The following is an 18,933-nucleotide window of genomic DNA, read 5'->3' as shown; positions in this document are numbered from 1 at the left end:
TTTTTCTTTCCCAACAAAAAAAATGTTTTTGTTTCTTTTTATTCGACATCATCAGTACTTTTTACATCTTCTATTCTTTGTGTATGCCCAGTGGCTCTTGTGTAGGCCAAAGTGAACACAATATAAGTTTCCAATTAGATGTGGGTCACAATCAGGCACTTCATTGAATGTAACCTGTACATTGTAGTGTACAGTTTACCCCATTCCCCGTAAAAACCCAATTCTTTACAATACCCACCATTCTCTTTCGAAATTCTGAGGACGTAGCACATATTTTTATTCACTTTGTTGACACACATTACAATTTCCATTCTGTGTCTGGTCAAACAAGATCTTGTGCTTGCTCGCACATCTTTGTTCAGCAAAAGGAGATTTTCTAGATTTCTGTACTTGATGTGCCACTGAAGTTTGGTACAGCACTATGAAACAGTTTGAATAGACTTTCTCACCTAACTTATGCCCCCTTAACATGATAAGTTGTAAACATCTGGGACTCTGAGGCCATGACTGCCCTTCACATGGCACATCATCTCTCGGGCAACTGAAAGATGGTTTAAATCCCATGTCTGTTTAAGACTTTTTTCACACAATGGAAAATCCGGGATGGGATGTAACAATATTATGGAAGGAAAGTTGCTACTCACCATATAGCAGAGATGCTGAGCTGCAGATAGGCACAACCAAAAGACTGTCACAAGTAAGATTTTGGCCAGCAAGGCCTTTGTCGAAAATAGATGACATGCACACAGGCGCGCGCACTCACGCCCGTCCACACACACACACACACACACACACACACACACACACACACACACACACACACACAGATCAGTACAGCTCTCTATTTGACAGGATGATGGAAATTTTGCCCGTTCAGGTATCAGTTCTTGTGGGCTGCCTTATGATACACTGAATGGCCAAGGTGACCATCTAACTTCCACTCAACTAGAACATCTAAGAAGGATAGCTTTCCTTTGTCCTCATCACCACAGTAAAGTGTAAAATGACTGTCCACATATTTATTTATGAAACACTCAGAGCGTAGGATACCTTCGGATCCTCTCTACTGCCATTCCTAGACTCTGAGGGAAGTGGACTCTTCTAGCAGGATAATGCCTGTGTATATACCTCTTGCAATGCACAATGTTCTTTCAAAACATTTATCAGCCCTTTTGTAACACTATTATCAGACTTTTCCCTGCAGAGGATGAGTGAAATCTGATGGACAGTCTGGATCAGCAGCATCACACCTTAACCGACTGCACCATGATGTAGTGTTGAAGATTATGTCCAGAGATGACTTTTGACACCTTTACGTATCATAGTAAGGAGAGCACCAAAACTAAATGTGGCTATGGAAAACACTGAAATTATTTTCCAAGGCACAGCTGTACTAGTGCAATCATATAAAACATTCCAATATGTATAACAAGTGCGTAAAGCTTTGTTCATATCGGACTTTTGCTTTAGGGTCTGATTTTTCATTTTTCAGAAGTGCATAAACTTCATGGTATCTGCCCTGTGTATGCAGAATTGGGGATTACATATATCCTAACATCAACACACAGGTTTTGAGCTCATGTTAACTTCCTAATCTCACTTAATTCTTCTTGCACAAAACCTTACTGCCTACTCTACCTAAAAATGACAAAATCTGACATGGCAATGCAAAAATGCTCACAAACTGGGAAAAATGCAGTTATTGCTAAGTGCAACTGCACATAAGTATTATAAAAATTTAATCTTCAACTCAGTGAAGCACATACAGTGGTTCTTTCGTTTTGCAAAACGAATATGAGTTACGATGAATAGCCTGCTTTCATTCTGAGGAAGGACACTATTCGAATGCTTACTAACAATTTTGATCCTATTTACTTGATCATCTACTGCTCAGCACCTCAACTGTATGTGGAATTATTTCATTTACACCTACATGTCTGCATTCTTTGTGTTAGAAAAGAAATTTGTTTCAATATGTGTTCATATTTAAACACACTGCTGCTGTAGATCATTATGTTACATAATATTAAAAAGGAGGAATTGAGGCAAAACAGTTCTCTGAATATAGGTCATGTTAAGTAGTGACATATTCTTTTAGTTAATAAGAATAAAACATTACATTTCCATTGACATTTTTTTAAAGACAAATTTTAACTTCGAGTAACAATTATTAACTGGTCATTTTGACTGTGCTGCAAACTTCTGTGCATCACTGAACATTGCATTTTAAAGGAGATGATGATCATCTATTTCCATGTGTACAGCAGCCATACTTTGAAATTAACACACAACATGATGAATGTAGGTAACATTTACAGGTGTAAATAGTGTGGAACCAATTTAACATATTTCATCAGAGCAGCTAACAGAAAAGTCATTTATAAAATCAAAAACTTCTCTCAGGCAGACACTTTATTTTAGACATTTTTAACATATTTCATTAAATAGGTTAAACATTACAGAATCTTGTACTTTTGGAATGAAATATTTTATTCAGTACTTTAAAGTGCTCCACAGCCTCCGTTTATATATTTATATATAGCTTACTGGAATATCTAATTTACATCATCATAATTATATACAGAGACTGTGTAGAAGCAGCTAATGGGCTCCGCAATCTAAGTGAGGTACACAAATATACTCTTCTCTTTACACTGAATGTGAGAATTAAATGGGGAACTCTGAATGTACTCTTCCACTGTATCTGAAGTAAAGAATCTGTGCTAATATTAATATCATCTACATTTTTCTTTCTATAATGAACATATTGCATCATCTCGCTAGTCTCAGAGTAACAAAAAAAACTTACTTAATAATATCTTACACAGACTTAAAAAAATAAATATTGAACAGCAAAAATCTAAAAATTACACAACCACACAAGAATGTCATGGTAATATTGAGTGTCTGACAGTCATGCTTAGGAATCTCAATTTCATGCAAGGTGCACTGAGAAAAGAAATGATAATCAATACTATTCTCTAAAATTAATTTACTGTAGGAATGGAGAAAAAGTATTCTTTGCCATTCTATACACACACACACACACACACACACACACACACACACAAATTATAAACTAAGAAGAGCAACATTTTTGAAGTGTTAATACACTTCATTCATGACAGAAGCTTACAGACACTCATCATAATTCAGGCCAGTCACAGTGAATCACTAATAGATTTAGAGGCATTATAAAATACACAGTACATGAATTCTGAATGAGATGTGCTGCTTATGTACAGTCAATAACCAGTAGCATAGTTATGCTAAAGTCTCTCTTTTCTTCTTAAATAAAATACCTTGCTGTAAGAAACTACTTGGGAGGATCTGATGGCTATAAGTATAGTAACAACAAAATGATCTACAGTGTGTGACAATATGTCATTATTCGACCTGTACAGCATAAACATTATAATATTGATAGCATGCATCTACACAAATTACTTTGAGAAATATATGTAATTAAATAACTTTGTACATATGCATAAGTCATTGAGTGGCAGTGAATGTGAACTTATTTTTGTGATGTCTGTCTGTCAAACTCCTGTCCCTGAGATTCAGTCTTTAAACCACAATTCAGACATTAATATATCCATGTTTTACAATCTTTATCACTCAAAGCAAATTTCAATAACATGTAAAAATAATACTGCTTCTGATATGGAATGTAAAATATTTGACTAATTTTACTGAACCTGCTTGATGCCCAATAAAATACGTCTACATGCAACGACAACATAAATAAAATTATTAATATCTCAGCTGCATCCATCATGATGCAAATACCATTAAAACATGGATAGCTAGAAGGAATGTGATGAACATTTAATGTGAGATCATTCTCTATTGTCAACAGTGAACACTAGCACATGCTAAACCTATTGTTGTGATGTGACTTCATTTTTCTGCTATGTGACTTACACTCTGCTCTCTATATCAAAAAAATAATTTGCAGAAAATAAAGTGGCCTGAAAATGTAACTAATTGTAGCCAAAACTAAATTGATTCTTAATGTAAAAATTCTGGAATGTTGCCTTATAATTAACAAAATTGTCACGACATACCTCTTAAACTTCATCACATTCCGTATATAATGATTGTACATTATATATAAATTTTAAAACGTCATATGTTACTAAAAACAACCTTAACTTAATTATAAAAGGAATCAAGTTCAGTGGAAAGGAGTATGTCGAATATTCCTGCCATCAGACAATTGTCTCTATCTTCGGCGAGTTCGCTAGCTGTGTTCCAATAGTCATATCACTTACGTCATCCGATTCGGAATCGGAACTGCCAGGTGATGTTACTCCCTGTAAACCAAGAAATGATTTTAAGCACTATTATACTTTTTCTCTGCTTCATTTAATCATCATATTCAATGAATCATCTTTATGATAACTACAGTCATCTTTACTTACATCTTGGGAGTCACTATGTGCTCGTTTGTTGCCTAAATTCGTAATGGACTTTAAAAGGTCTGGGTTGCTCTCCAGGGTGGAGCACTGGCTAGAAGGTGGGTGGCTGTATTCAGAAGTATTTTCCTCGTCTGACAAATTGCTGAGTGTTGCAGCAACCACTGCTTGCTTGTATCTGCGGGACCTCACACCTGGTGCAATAGGTCTCCGAGCAATGCTGTATAACACAAAAATAGTTCATTGCCAATATGAATATGTACATAGCTTACATTCATTTTAAATACATAGCTGTGAATTATATATCTGATGTCTTTGCATTTTACTACTGATAAAGACAGTCGTAGCTATAGCTGATTATTGAGTCATACGAGTAGTTCTGATTTAATATATAAAATAAAAGATAACGTATAACTTTCCAACAGTTGATGCATTTTATCACAGACATTATGTCCACCCTTGCAAAAATGTTGCATTTGTTGTTGCGAATACATCATCATAGTTTAAATTCACACTCCACATGTAACATTCACACTATCGAGAACCTACTGATGCCTAACGTATCCAAGCCACTTTCATAATAAAAACCGTGTTAAATTTATACAAGTAAAAATCAACATACATTGATATCAAACTGCCTAGAAGATTAAAACTGTGTGACGCATCATTATTTAAACCCAGAATCTTTACCTTTCACAGTCAAGTGCTTTACTGACTGAGCTATCTTGGAACAACCCAAACCCGCCCTCAGGGCTTCACTTCCACCAATGCCTGCCTCCTATCTCCCAAACTTCATTTGCCCCCCAAAAGACAGAGTTTCTGGGTTATAGTTCTAATCTGCCAGGAAGTTCCAATCAGTTCACACTCCACTCCAGAGCGAAAATTCATTCTGGAAACACGTGTTAACTTCATAAGCAGTACTTATTGACAGTTCATAAGTTTTCCTATGAACTATCTGACTAATTTTGTGATACTCCTGGCCAGACATGACCAATTGTTCCATCTGGAAAATCAATCGGTAATTCCAATTTTTTATAACAAGCTATTTGTCTATGTTATGGGAAAATTATGTTTATTCTCCAATTCTGCATAAAGATAAACTCTGCTATCTAGACTGTATTCCTTCCCTTTCTAATTGTGAGGTTGCTACAAGAATGTGATTAATCATTATTCATCTTCCTATTCACTGACAGTTACTTTATGTGGAATCTTTGGGATCAGTTGTTTTGTGTTGAAATGAAACGCAAATTTAATTGCACTCAGCAGTTGGTTAGCAATTTAATAAAGGTATTTCCCTACAAATAATTTGTAAGCATTGTCAGTCTTTTGCAATTTTGTTTATAGTTTTCAACCCTACCTCCAAAAACCCACTACATTGAGTATTTTGGACTTTGTGTTTGACTTCAGAAGTAATCCAAATAAGTCCACTTATCACTGCAGAGGAAAAAACACTAACAGTTGCATCTGGAGTATAGCACATGATGTCGATTATAAACAAAAACTAAACGAAATCTCTTGATATGTTTGAAGTATGTAGTTGAAGAGAGTATTAAAGATAAAATGGTCAGGTAGACCCATCAACCTTTCAAAGAATTGCTGAGGGAACAACATTAACGAAAATAACCTACAGAAGACAATACAAGTGGATAGGTCACATAATAATACAGAAGAAATTTTCACTATACAGCAGAGTGTGTGCAGATATGAAACTATCTTGCAGATTAAAAGTGTGTGCCGGACAATGTCTTGAATTTGAGACCTTTCCTTTCCATGATAGTTGAGTATTCTGGCAGAGGAACTTGTGTGAAGTCTGGAAGGTGAAAATGCAAAGTTTACAAGTTATACTTGGATAGTTCAGTTGGAAGGGCAGGAGCCTATGAAAGATGAACGTCCCAGGGTCAAGTCTTGGCTTGCCGCACACTTTCAATTTGTCAGGAAGTTTCGCAACCAATTCATTGCAATCATTCTAGAAGGAGTAATACAAGGAAACAATGTGAGAGGATGAGCCCGAATGGCATTCTTAAAACAATCCTTAATAAGTCATTTTTGAAGCTGAATAAAACTGGCTGGCTGTGGACTGTCTCCACACTAACCAAAGGATTTATCTGTGACTCAGATGTCATAGGAAATACTTTCCAGTTTTATCACTTCCCATTGTATCTGTCACAGAATTTGATTAATTCTGTTTGTCTCTGAGTGTTGAATCAATTTGTTGTTGTAATTTCTCAGTTTTCTGTTGATTACACAATATGTGACTATTCCATTAAAAGTAATCTGATGTAAATAATTTTTGTGAGCTTCCTACTTCTCCCTCCCTAGTGGCCTTGTCTTCTGTAAACATTGAAAAATCCAATGGATGTGAACAAATTCAATTTCTCAATGTGATATCAAATATTGTAATTAATTCTGTTCACAACTTGCACATTTTTTTAACTGGATTACTCAACCTGACAACAGCCACTATGTAATGGTTCTTCACATTGTTCAAATTGACAAGACACAGAGTGCAGTTGTATACTAATAATTGACAGACCTTTTATTTACATATCTTCACCAGTTTAATAGAAAATAAATATGGATAATATCTGATAAAGTTGATCCACAAGCAGCTTAAGAACTGTTTAAAGTGAGAGCAACAGAGTGCTTCATACTTCTTTTTAGAAACATTAAATCACATCAAAAGAGTGTCAATCCTTTTAGTGAAGTGAAGTGTCTGCAGTATTTTTCTTACTTAAATTGTGCTGCATTTCAGCATAGCCTTTCTACTGGATTTGAATATGTGATGGCAGTTTTATCATTTAATGGCACCAGAAAACAATTGTTAGGCTGCTCCCAGCATATACTATTCACAGTTTAGTTTGGAATCCAAACAGTGGACAAACAAAACTATGTTTAACAACTAACTTAGACAACTAGGGAACTCGTTGAAATATCAAGAAAGAAAATATTATGGCTTGGCTACAAACTTGAAAACTCGTAAACATCTTAATGACTAATTTCTTACTAACTACTGTAGTTAAGAAAAAGAGGAGGAACAAGATGAGGAATGTGAAGATGACACTGATTCTAATTGGAATAGGTACTGCAAGAGATCTGCATTGATGGTTGGATCAACTAACTTAAAAGTATGGACCCAAAAGAAAAACAGTAGTTAATTTGAGAAAGAAATGGATGTACGATTGATTAAGACCTATGTTACAATGACAACAGGTCACAAGTGAGGATAATTTTTCAGACTGTCATGGAGACTACTCATTTTGAGCAAAAGATGCTATTTAGTAAGGACCATGAATTCTGTATCAGATATAAGCAACCTATTGTTGTTGAATCAAAGGAATCAATCATAATGTTCAAATGTACAGTCTCTCTCTCTCTCTCTCTCTCTCTCTCTCTCTCTCTCTCTCTCTCTCTCTCTCTTTCCCTCCCCTCTCCCCCCCCCCTCCCCCCTCCCCCCGACAAACTGCCTGCTTGTTTCTCTCTCAGATTCTTCGGCCGATATTTGTGCCATGACTTTTCTGACGTTTCACCAGCATGATTGGCTGGAATTCTCAAAGCTTCACCCTCCATTGCTGGCCGTGGACTGGAGCCGAGCTCGCAGCCATAGACTATAAGTACCTGATGCGCCAAGATCCAAGGCTTCTCCTCGGTCATTTCTGATGTGGTCCTCCTCTTGCTACTAGCAACGGTCGTTTGCTGCAGCACAGGAATCCAGGAGCCTTTTACCTTCATGCTTTCTTATTTTTTCTTGAAGCTATTCTCATGTTTGTGTATATCTATAGCTTCTCTATACAAGCAGATGTGATATATCTTCTCTAGCCAGAACTTCTGCGTTGGCAAATTTTACTATGTGGTCAGCCTCACACAGCGCATGCTCTGCCACGGCCAATTTCTCTACTTCAATGTTGCTTATGTCTGTGATCCTGATGTTGATTGATTGTCCAGTCATTCCAACATAAACTTTTCCACATGTGCATGGTATGCAATATATTCCCAACATTTCAAATGGGTCCTTTTTCTCCTTTGCCAATCTGAGACACACTTTGATCTTCTTTGTTGGTTTGTAAATAGTCTTTAACTGTGTTTGCAATATATATGGCTGATTCTGTCCATCACTCTGGGAATGTATAGCACAAAGACCATGCCCAACATTTCTTTTTCCGACGTGTCACTTCACCGAGCGTTTGACTCTGTTGTATTTCTAATATAATTTGTGGAGTACCCATTGCACCTCAGAATACTTTGCAGGCGTTGCATTCTGCATCTGAGATGCTGTGGGTCACATATTCATCTTGCTCGCTTTATGAGTGTATTAATCATGTCTCTTTTTTAGCTCAGGTGATGATATGACAATTTGTGCAGCTATCGATTCATGTGTATAAGTTTTCAATACAGTGTTGCAGGTTTTCACCATCTCTTGTAATCAGCACATGTAGAAATGTTACTTCTTTGTCCTTTTCTACTTCCATGGTAAATTTTATGTTGTTATGGAGGCTGTTGAAGTGTCTTAGAAGTCACTGAGCTGCTCCTTTCCATGTCTCCACACAAAAGAAGTATCATTGACACATCTGTACCTTACCTTGGAAGTTTACAAGATGCCAAGTCCAGTGCCTGTGCTTCGAAATGTTCCATGAAGATGTTGGCCACCATTGGACTGAGAAGACTACCCATGGCGACACCTTCCAGCTGTTCATACAAGTTGTCATTCCCGTGACACAGCTTGTGGTGAGGCATGCACTAGACAGCTTGGTGATGTTTTGTGGGGAAAATGGAACCGATATGCTCCAGAGTCACTGACTGGCACTTTCATAAACAAAGAAACAATATCAAAGTTGATGAGGATGTAGTTTGGTGCAAGTTCTAGTTTCTTCAGCTCCTCAATGAAATGACATGAGTCCTTTATGTATGTGCCAGTCTTCCCACATGCAGCTGTAGCAGAGAAGCTAGGCTATCAAGACTCTTAACACTAACAAGAGTATATTGTACTGGCTACTGATAAGGGGAATGCAACCGCCATAATGAAGACCAAAGATAAAGAGCAGAAGATCTGGGACCTATTAGAACCGACGGTGTACTGAAAACAAAGCACAGACCCGATGCAGCATATCACATGGAATACGAATTAGTTAACCTAGGCGTCTTCTCTGTTGGCAGATATACAGAGGAACCTGTGCAGCACAGAAGCCATACCAGTTGGCTGTATGGATTACCAATGATCGATAAGAATAATGTTCTACTAGGTCTGATAGCGCTCCTGGCTCACCGACAAGTAAAATGGCAAAACACTTGGCCTCTCTGCTCCAGCCGCACATGGGGAAGACTGACACACACATAAAAGACTAAGCACATTTCACTGAGAAGCAAAACACCACCAACCTCTTTCATGCATGTCTCACCATGAGTTAATGTATGTGAAATGGCAACTTCTATGAACAGCCAGAAGGGGTCACCATGGGTAGTCCTCTTAGTCCAATGGTGGCCAATGTCTTCATGGAACATTTTGAAGCAAAGGCACTGGACTTGGCACCTTGTAAACCTAAGGTGTTGTAAAGATATGCGATGATACCTTCACTGTGTGATACCTTCACTGTGGGGAGCTATGGTGAGGAACAGCTAGGTGACTTTCTAAGACACCTGAACAGCCTCCATGCCAACATAAAATTCACCATGGAAATAGAAAAGGACAAACAATTACTATTTCTACATGTGCTGGTCACAAGGGATGGTGAAAACCTGGGACATGATGCGTATCAAAAACTTACACATATCAATATCTGCACAAATTGTCAAATCACCAGTTGAGCCAGAAAAGAGGCACGATTAATACACTCATAAAGTGAGCGAGATGAATATTTGATCTGCAGCACCTCAGATGTGAAATGAAACATCTGCAAAGTGTTCTAAGGAGCACTGGGTACTCAAATTATATTAGAAGTATGACAGACTCAAACACTCGGCAAAGTGAAACATTGGAAAAAGAAATGTCGGGTACGGCTTTTCTGCCATACATATGCAGAGTGATGGACAGAATCAGCTGTATATTGCACAATTTACAAACTGACAAAGAAGATCAAAGTTGAGTCTCAGATCAGCAAAGGAGAAAAGGGACCCACTTGCAATGCCAGGCATATATTGCATACCATGCACACGTGGAAAAGTTTCTGTTGGAATGAGAAAGATACACAAACACGAGAATAGCTTCAAAAAGAATTATGAAAGTATCAAGGTAAACTGATCCTGGATTCCCGAGCTGCAGCGAATGACTGTTGCAGGTAGCAAGAGGACAACTGCACTGGAAATGACCACTGAGAAGCCCTTGGACATTGGTGCACCAGGTACATATAGTCTGCAGCTATGAGCTTGGATCCAGTCCACCGCCAGCAATGGAGTGTAAAGCTTTGACAGTTCCAACCACTCGCGCTGGCAAAACATCATAAATATCATCAAATGTTGGCCAAAGAGCCTGAGACAGAAGTCGACAGGCAGTTTGTCAACAAGTGTTCACGAAAATCCTAACAATTGTTTTACAATCTCTCTCTCTCTCTCTCTCTCTCTCTCTCTCTCTCTCTCTCTCTCACCACCACCACCCACCACCACCACCATTCTCCTCTTCTTCTTCACAATAAAAGACATCAGATTGTTTCAGTAAAATCGTGAAATTGTTCCAAATTCATGAAGATTAAAGAAAATGAATTTTCATCCTGTGATATGTGGGGTCTCAGAGGTTGAAAGGGTGGCAAATGAGGAGTGGAGGATATTGGAGACATAAAATAATGCTAATAGTTAGAAAACAATTTGATTCAGTCCACAGAACAGCACAATAGCCACAAAAAGTGTTAACATCAGTTTTACTTTGTATGTAAAATTGATTTTACTAAATTAACACATATATCAGAGTTCTCAGTACTGCTTGTGGTGCTCCAATATGGTCTGATGACGTAAGGGACCTTATACATCATGTGTTGACTGTATGGATATTTTTAGTCAGTCTGCCAAAGTTTTCATGCATCAGCTTGTTTCGACTATGTGGTTAAAATGTAATAGCATAGATGAAATAATTCTAAACAGTGAAGAAAACTTTTCTAAAATAACACATTTAATTAATTAGTTGATTGATCGGGACTGCTGTGGTTTGTTTCGTATTCGGTTTTAAATGTAAGCCTATTTATTAGCAGTATAATTTTGCTCTGACAACTGCTTCACCAGGCAATGGTGAGTTACTGAAATGCAGGTGTAACCTGACAACTTTCACACTGAATTACATACAGGTCCAATAAAACTACTTTTATATACATATGACATAAATGTTATTAATATAATCTGTAATTTTTCTATTGTTCCTGTTTATCAACTGAAACCAACACACACTTTTTGAAATTCAACAAATTATGTTGGTAAATAGTAAGAGACCAATGCGAAAATAAAAATAAAAACAAACTACACTCTGGTCAGCACTTATAGTCTGATTTTAACTAGTTATCACTTGGCAGGTAGCACGCTGCGTAGTTCCCACCGCCAATATACCAATGGAAGCCTGGCACTATTGGCTCCGACTGTGTTGCAACTTCTGCTGCACTGCACTGCCCAAGCCTGAAGCACTGTGCCAGCCAGTCCCCACCAAGTAGTCATAGTGAGAGGTTTGGGCAACTTTCAGCTTCACGTGCCTTACAATGTATAATGAAAGCAGGCGAAAGAGGGACAGACCTTGGCTGCACATTCCTAGGAAACTTTCAACAAATGTGATTATACTCAGCCATTTGTGTGATCCACGCGGGAGTATTTTATGAGAGAGAGAGAGAGAGAGAGAGAGAGAGAGAGAGATGCAGGAGCACCTCTACTTCCTTTGGATAAAGTGGTGGAGAGAAATGCAGCTGCTCTACAAAGTAGATAACAATTAGTGATAAGAATCTGCAAGGAGAAATTTGTGAAAGAAGAATCAGGTGATTCATCTAAACTGGAGACACGTGGGAAGAATAGGCAATTCGAGAGGAGGGCCACAAATCTTGACTCCTTTTAGGAAGATGGATTCTTCATCAGATATGTTTGTATTATTCAAGGAAGGATTATGTGACACTCAAAAAGCTGTATGTTATCTTTGAAGCAGTGGATAGGGTAGTGAACTTTCCTTGTTATAAGTCATGAAAAGTTACAATTCCACTATAAATACATTTGTGGCTGCAAATTATTAATGGAACACCAAATATTGCAGTCTAGCAATGCTGCTTTCTTAGAGAATTAGTAGGGACAAATTTTGATGATATCATTTAGCTTGATGAAATGTGGGTGACTGCAAGACACAGTTTGCAAGAAACCGGGGCAGATGATACCAGCAGCAGTAGAATGGCAGCACCAATCAGTAAAGGCAAATAATTAATTGTAGCATATGCTGGAATTTCAAAAGGTTTCATTGTTTGTTGTTAATCCCTTCAAACAAGATCTCTGAATGGCATGAAGAGATGAAGTACAATACTTTTGTGAAATGGTTTGAAGACATTATAGCTCAAAACATAATGAAAAACTTTATAACCGTGATGGATAACGCTCCATATCATTCTGTTATACAAGGCAAGGTGGCAACAAAGGAAGACGACATTGTTTGCTGATTAGAGAAACATAAGATAGAGCTTGACAGCAACTTGACACAGGCATAATTATTAGAACACACGTCAAAGAACCCAGTTTACACTGTGGATGAAATGGCAAAAAAATATGGGCATAAAGTGCTCAGACTGCCTCCCTACTGTTGCCACTTCAACACTACAGAACTGGTTTGGGCTATGGGTTAAATGTCATATTGTTGCAGAATATAAAAAATTTATGTTGACAGAAGTGGAATGGATTTTGAAGGAGGCAGTTGAAAAAAGTGACACCAGAAGATTGGCAAAAGGTAGTGGTTCATATGAAAGGAGTGATACAGGAAGCATGGAATAATGAAGCTGTGTTACAACAGCGTGCCAAAGATTTGATAATATCTGTCACTAGGAGCAGTGATATCGATGGTACCACTGACATTGCATTGAGCAACGTCTTCCTACTGCCTCATTAGCACAAGTACATAGCGTTAGTTTACTCTAATGAACTAGTGTTTGTGACTTTATACAATCAATTTCTCTTTCCTGTTGTTAGACTAATGAATATTGTTCAGCCACTACTCATCATCTTCTTATTGTAATTTAGACTCCATTATTTCATTTTGTATAGAAATCAAGACATTATTTCCATGTGTATAGTAGTTTTTGAGATTTGCAGTGATAAGAAGGAAACTTTTCCAGATGTGAAAATTTCCCTTGTTTCAATAATCAACATAACACCAGCCCTAATTAAAATTAAGAAAATATATTTTCGTATATAGACATACCACTGAGAGCAATACTATCTGTAAATTTCAGAATTTTTGTTATTTCTGTACAAGATAGGAACTTTAAACTTCATATTTATTATGAGTTAAATACCAATACAACTGCATAAAAATGCTGTTTTCAGAAGCATGCGTATAGGAAACACAATGCAATATGAAAATTTTGAGAGATTCATTGCTGAGTGAGACATTTTAGTAGTAAACAAAAGAAACAGTATTGCTGTAAGAGCATTAGTTTTTGAGCTATGACATGGTAAGTCTGACACTGGGAAAATTTAATATGTTTTCAGAAAAGTCAGTGCAACTCTTTCCCTATAATTACAATTAAGAATAGATTTTTGACTTGCTGAGAGACGCTACAGAGGCTTACATTGTATGTGAACTCAAAAATTTTTTTTTATTTGATTTTTTTGCATTTTTCTGACAGACACTATAGAGGCCTACATTGTATGTGAATTAGAGATTTTTAATTTGATCTTTTCACATTTTGCTCAAAAGCAATTTTCTATTGTTGGAGAGAGCAATGCGCTGTGGTGGCTGCCTGCAGACTGTATTGGACACAACAATGCTGCAACTTTGGAGTTTAAACATTAAGTGACAACTAGTTTCAATCAGACTTTAAGCATCAGTGAACTCACCTCCGTCGCCGCAGGCTGTAGTTGTAACCATCCAGGGTGTCTCCTTCCTCTTCTGACCAGCTCTGGTCCTGAGAGTCCAGTGTTTCTGAGCTATACTGCCTCCCTACTAACACACTCTCAGAGTTCCCATTAGTGGGGGATGGCACACGGTTTCGACTGACAATTTCACTCACTTTGCGGTCAAGTGTATCTAGGTGGTCATCGTCACTGCAGGTAGTCAAACGAATGTTGCTGTTAGGCTCTGGGCTTGAACAAGGTTGCCTACAGCTGTTTCCATTGAGACTTTCTGCACCCGGAGAAGGACAACGCTCTTCTGTAGAATCCAAGGCGGGAAGTCTTAACTCCGAGTCCTTCGGCATCTCTGTCATCGTTGCCATTTTTCGATTAGCCAGACACGCACTAGGACTCGTTTCTGTCTCACTGACATCCATGAGTATATCAGTCTGTGTTTCACTGTCAACCAGGCGATGCTCAGTTTGCGACCCCAACTATAACAGAAGAAATATTTATGATATAAATAAAATAGAAAGAAAAATTCCACATGGGAAAAATATATTAAAAACAAAGATTCCATGACATACCAAACGGGAAAGTACTGGTAGATAGGCACAATAAAAAAACAAAAAAACACACACACAAAATTTCGAGTTTTCGCAACCCACGGTTGCTTCATCAGGAAAGAGGGAAGGAGAGGGAAAGGTGAAAGGTGAAAGATGAAAGGATGTGGGTTTTAAGGGAGAGGGTAAGGAGTCATTCCAATCCCGGGAGCGGAAAGACTTACCTTATGGGGAAAAAAGGACAGGTATACACATGTGTGTGTGTGTGTGTGTGTTTGTGTTTGGGCGCGCGCGCGTATACCTGTCCTTTTTTCCCCCTAAGGTAAGTCTTTCCGCTCCCAGGATTGGAATGACTCCTTACCCTCTCCCTTAAAACCCACATCCTTTCATCTTTCCCTCTCCTTCCCTCTTTCCTGACGAAGCAACCGTGGGTTGCGAAAGCTTGAAATTTTGTGTGTGTGTTTGTGTGTTTTTTTTTATTGTGCCTAATCTACCAGCGCTTTCCCGTTTGGTAAGTCACGGAATCTTTGTTTTTAATATATTTTTCCCAAGAAGAAATATTTAATAATTTAAAATTCCTCACACAATTCAGTTCATTTACACATTACAATATGATCCCAAAATTTGTTTTTATTTATTAAAATTTATGACATCATGAGAAATTAAAATCTTCTGTGGTTCTAATGGGGCTCTAAAATAACAAAAAATAAATACACACACACGCACACACGCACGCACACACGCACACACACACACACACACACACACACACACACACACACACACACACACACACGCACACACACAAAGATCTGCTGCTAGACTCCACCACCTCTACAACTGCTAGTGCTATACTCTGCATACTTATTTGTATGTATCAAAGAAAAATTCAACTGAGAAAACAAATAAGTACAAGATAGAAATGCTGGCGAATCAGTAGCTGAAATGGTGAATACTGCCAATATACAAACAGAAAAATAAAAGTTTTGACGTTAATCTAGGTTTTAAGAGCATTTAGTTCACTCCCTGGAGGTGAGAGAGGGAGAATGTGGGGAAGGTCAAAAAAGGAAAGGCAAGTCACTCACATTTACAATGAGACAGAACCATCTTTAGTGAGGACAAAGCAATGTTAAACATTCTGCCTTGAAGCTAAGTAGTGGCCAGTAATTTTGTTCTGTGTGAAATCATTATTCACATTCCCTATCATAATTTTATACAAAACATTATTGAATCTCATATTCACATACAAGTCAATAGCCATGTAAATAAATATATCTCCTGGGAAAAAACATCAAACAACTTCATATTCTGGTGTTGGCCATTCTCATCTTTACAGCTTCAGCTTCCATTGCTCAAAGAACTAACTTTCCATAGTTCATCTTCCACTATCTCAGTCACTATTACATGTTTCAATCGGCTGCTATAAGGCACCACTTTCAGCTTGGGTGAACGAGGAAGTATATAACTGTCTTATATAAAATGCACATTACTTCTCTAAATATGATTATATGAACTAATAAGCCACTCTACACTTAAGATCTGATGCTACGCTTTACTATTTCACCACATTGTCTGTTGGCACACTGCTTTGTGTCATCATCTCAACAGGGAATGAGAAAGCTAATTCATCCAACCTAACAGTAAGATAAACATACCTTCCTCTCATGTCCTGGACTACTCCTGGCAAGAGCTGAACTGCTGCCACTTCCAGACCCAACTCTCCTATGCCTGTACCTCCTCTGTCGTACTTGCTTATCACTGGGACTTCCGCAGCTCACAATCGATTTTGCTTGTGATACTCCTTTGACCACCAGAGTTGCCATGACAGGGTTCTGTAAGGAAAAAAAAAAAACCATACAAATGTTAATGACACAAGCACATTGCTGAGAATAATCCTCACACTAGTGTCACAGTCGCATCACTATTTAAGTGAAATTATAAGCCCTGGATGAAGCATTCTGTGGAATGTGTTAATGCAGATCTTGGAAAATCATTCAAGAGAGAAGAAAATTCACACATGGGTGTAGCTAATGTATCATCCCTCACTCAATAACATGTACATGGTATTTTTCATATATGAATGGTTCTTGTAAGAGGATATTTGCACAACTAAAAACTAGAACCATCCGGTTTAACCAAGGTAATGTCCATCCTATCCTAGTGATTTCTGCTTTTTTAGGAAACATTCACCTGGAAGACAGGGCTACCAAATAAATGTAGTTACAGTTGAAACAGCTACCAGTACAATAAAAAATTGCAGCTTGGACAAATACAAGGACATTAACGAAAATGCATTTAGTGTCTTCTATCAAAGTATAGAAGCCTTACAAATGAAAAAGATTAACTTGCCATATCAATTCAACAAAATGAAAAGATCAATGGAATTTCAGCAGACTACTTGTTTCACTTATCAGAACATCACATCGAAATCACCGAAACTGAACAGAATCATCTTGAGGGATACAAGCTAATGTCATATTCCTGTTGAGTCAATAAAAAGAAAGGAGAGTGGATCTATATACGAAAAATGCAGTTAAGACCAGACCCTTCAGGTTAACAGATATGTTGACCAGCTTTCTGAATGCTGTACCACAATGGTGGACCACAAAATATATAATCTGTAGTACTGACAGTTTACATACCACATGCAGGGGTATTTTTAACTCCAAAAACAAACTAAAAACAGTTTTAGTAAGGTTATGAAGACTAATCTGGAAAATCCTTGTTTGTGACGACCTTCAAACTAATGTTTTGCCAGATAGTACCAACTCAGATCACATAGAGTTGTCAATTTTACTTTCCACAGTAAAACTGTCTACAGGGATTAAAAAACACAGTGCAACAGCTGTTGATAATTTCTTTTTACACTTAGAAACCTGCAATAATTTAGCTGTAAAACCAATAGTCAATGGTTTATCTGACAATGATGGTCAAATGCTAGCGATAAAATTTACTGATCTGTTAGGTACAGTTCGTAAATTATATCACAGAATCATAGACAATGTCTCACTCGGAATGTTTAGAGAAAAGTTATGGGATGAAAACCAGGGAGAAATTCATAAATCAGAGCATGTTAGAGGAAAATTTAACTGGCAAGATTAAACAGAAGCAAGGATAGGGGGTGCATAACTGCTGGGATTAAAGTGTCTTCCGCTAAGAGGAGAGAGAGCTCTGCATAATACAGAAAACAAGCAGTAGACAAGATATGAAATTCCGTTACTGCCAGTACAGCCGAAACCTCCACTCTGTCATTAAAAAAGGAAAACTCATATACTATGCTTTAGAATGAAACATTCCAGAAGAAGCAAAAATTATGCAGAACATCATTAAATAAGAAACAAACAAAACTACTAACTCCACTGAAATTGAGTCCCCAGAAAAGAGCTCTGGTGGAAACGGGAACACTTTCAAATTATTGGTCACTAAATTCAATGATTACTTCCTCACGGGGGCTGCAGGCAGTGCACCCAGAACATACAACCAAATATGTATTCACTAGATTTTTTTGAGCAGACACTGCATGCACCATTGACAGACATTAGTTTCAAAACTACAATATCTAAGAAGATGGCAGAATTCATAAGGTCACTAAAAAGTTCTAATTCTAATGGCTATGATCGTGTTTCTAGCAGAATATTAGAATCTTGTGCCAACTTGATAGTATTGTCGTTAAGCTATCTTTCTAATCAATCAATGACTCTATGCACATTTCTTGACAGTTGCTGTTGTAACAACCATCTAAAAACTGGAGATAAGCAAACCATTTATAATTACAGGCCTATATCTCCCTCGTCTTTTCAAAAGTGTTTGATAAAGTAGCCCACCATAAAACAATGCATTATTTAACAGAACTTGTTAACTACCTATCAGTTTGGCTTTTTTAGGGGATTCTCCACCCAGAAACCAACATGAGACCTCACAAATTGATGTGCTGGCAGGGTTAAACAAGATTGTGTGGATCACAG

The 18,933-nt window shown here is 37.6% G+C and overlaps 1 protein-coding gene across 2 annotated transcripts in view; it reads right to left on the bottom strand.

The window, feature by feature from the left end:
• Positions 1-2,131: 2,131 nt before the first annotated feature.
• LOC126187917 (mitogen-activated protein kinase kinase kinase 13) overlaps positions 2,132-18,933 on the bottom strand; it is a 496,875-nt gene continuing 480,073 nt past the window's right edge. For both annotated transcript variants that reach the window (XM_049929273.1, XM_049929274.1), the window contains exons 9-12: positions 16,624-16,800; positions 14,412-14,899; positions 4,425-4,638; positions 2,132-4,316 (exon numbers count right to left, since the gene is read on the bottom strand). In XM_049929273.1, the coding sequence (XP_049785230.1) occupies positions 4,212-4,316; positions 4,425-4,638; positions 14,412-14,899; positions 16,624-16,800 (984 nt within the window). In that variant the 3' untranslated portion in view covers positions 2,132-4,211. The remainder of the gene's footprint in view (positions 4,317-4,424; positions 4,639-14,411; positions 14,900-16,623; positions 16,801-18,933) is intronic.

This window comes from Schistocerca cancellata, chromosome 5, assembly GCF_023864275.1.
Source record: "Schistocerca cancellata isolate TAMUIC-IGC-003103 chromosome 5, iqSchCanc2.1, whole genome shotgun sequence".
Taxonomy (NCBI): domain Eukaryota; kingdom Metazoa; phylum Arthropoda; class Insecta; order Orthoptera; family Acrididae; genus Schistocerca; species Schistocerca cancellata.
The sequence above is the reverse complement of the archived record's forward strand: the minus strand, read 5'-3'. Positions and strand labels throughout refer to the sequence as shown.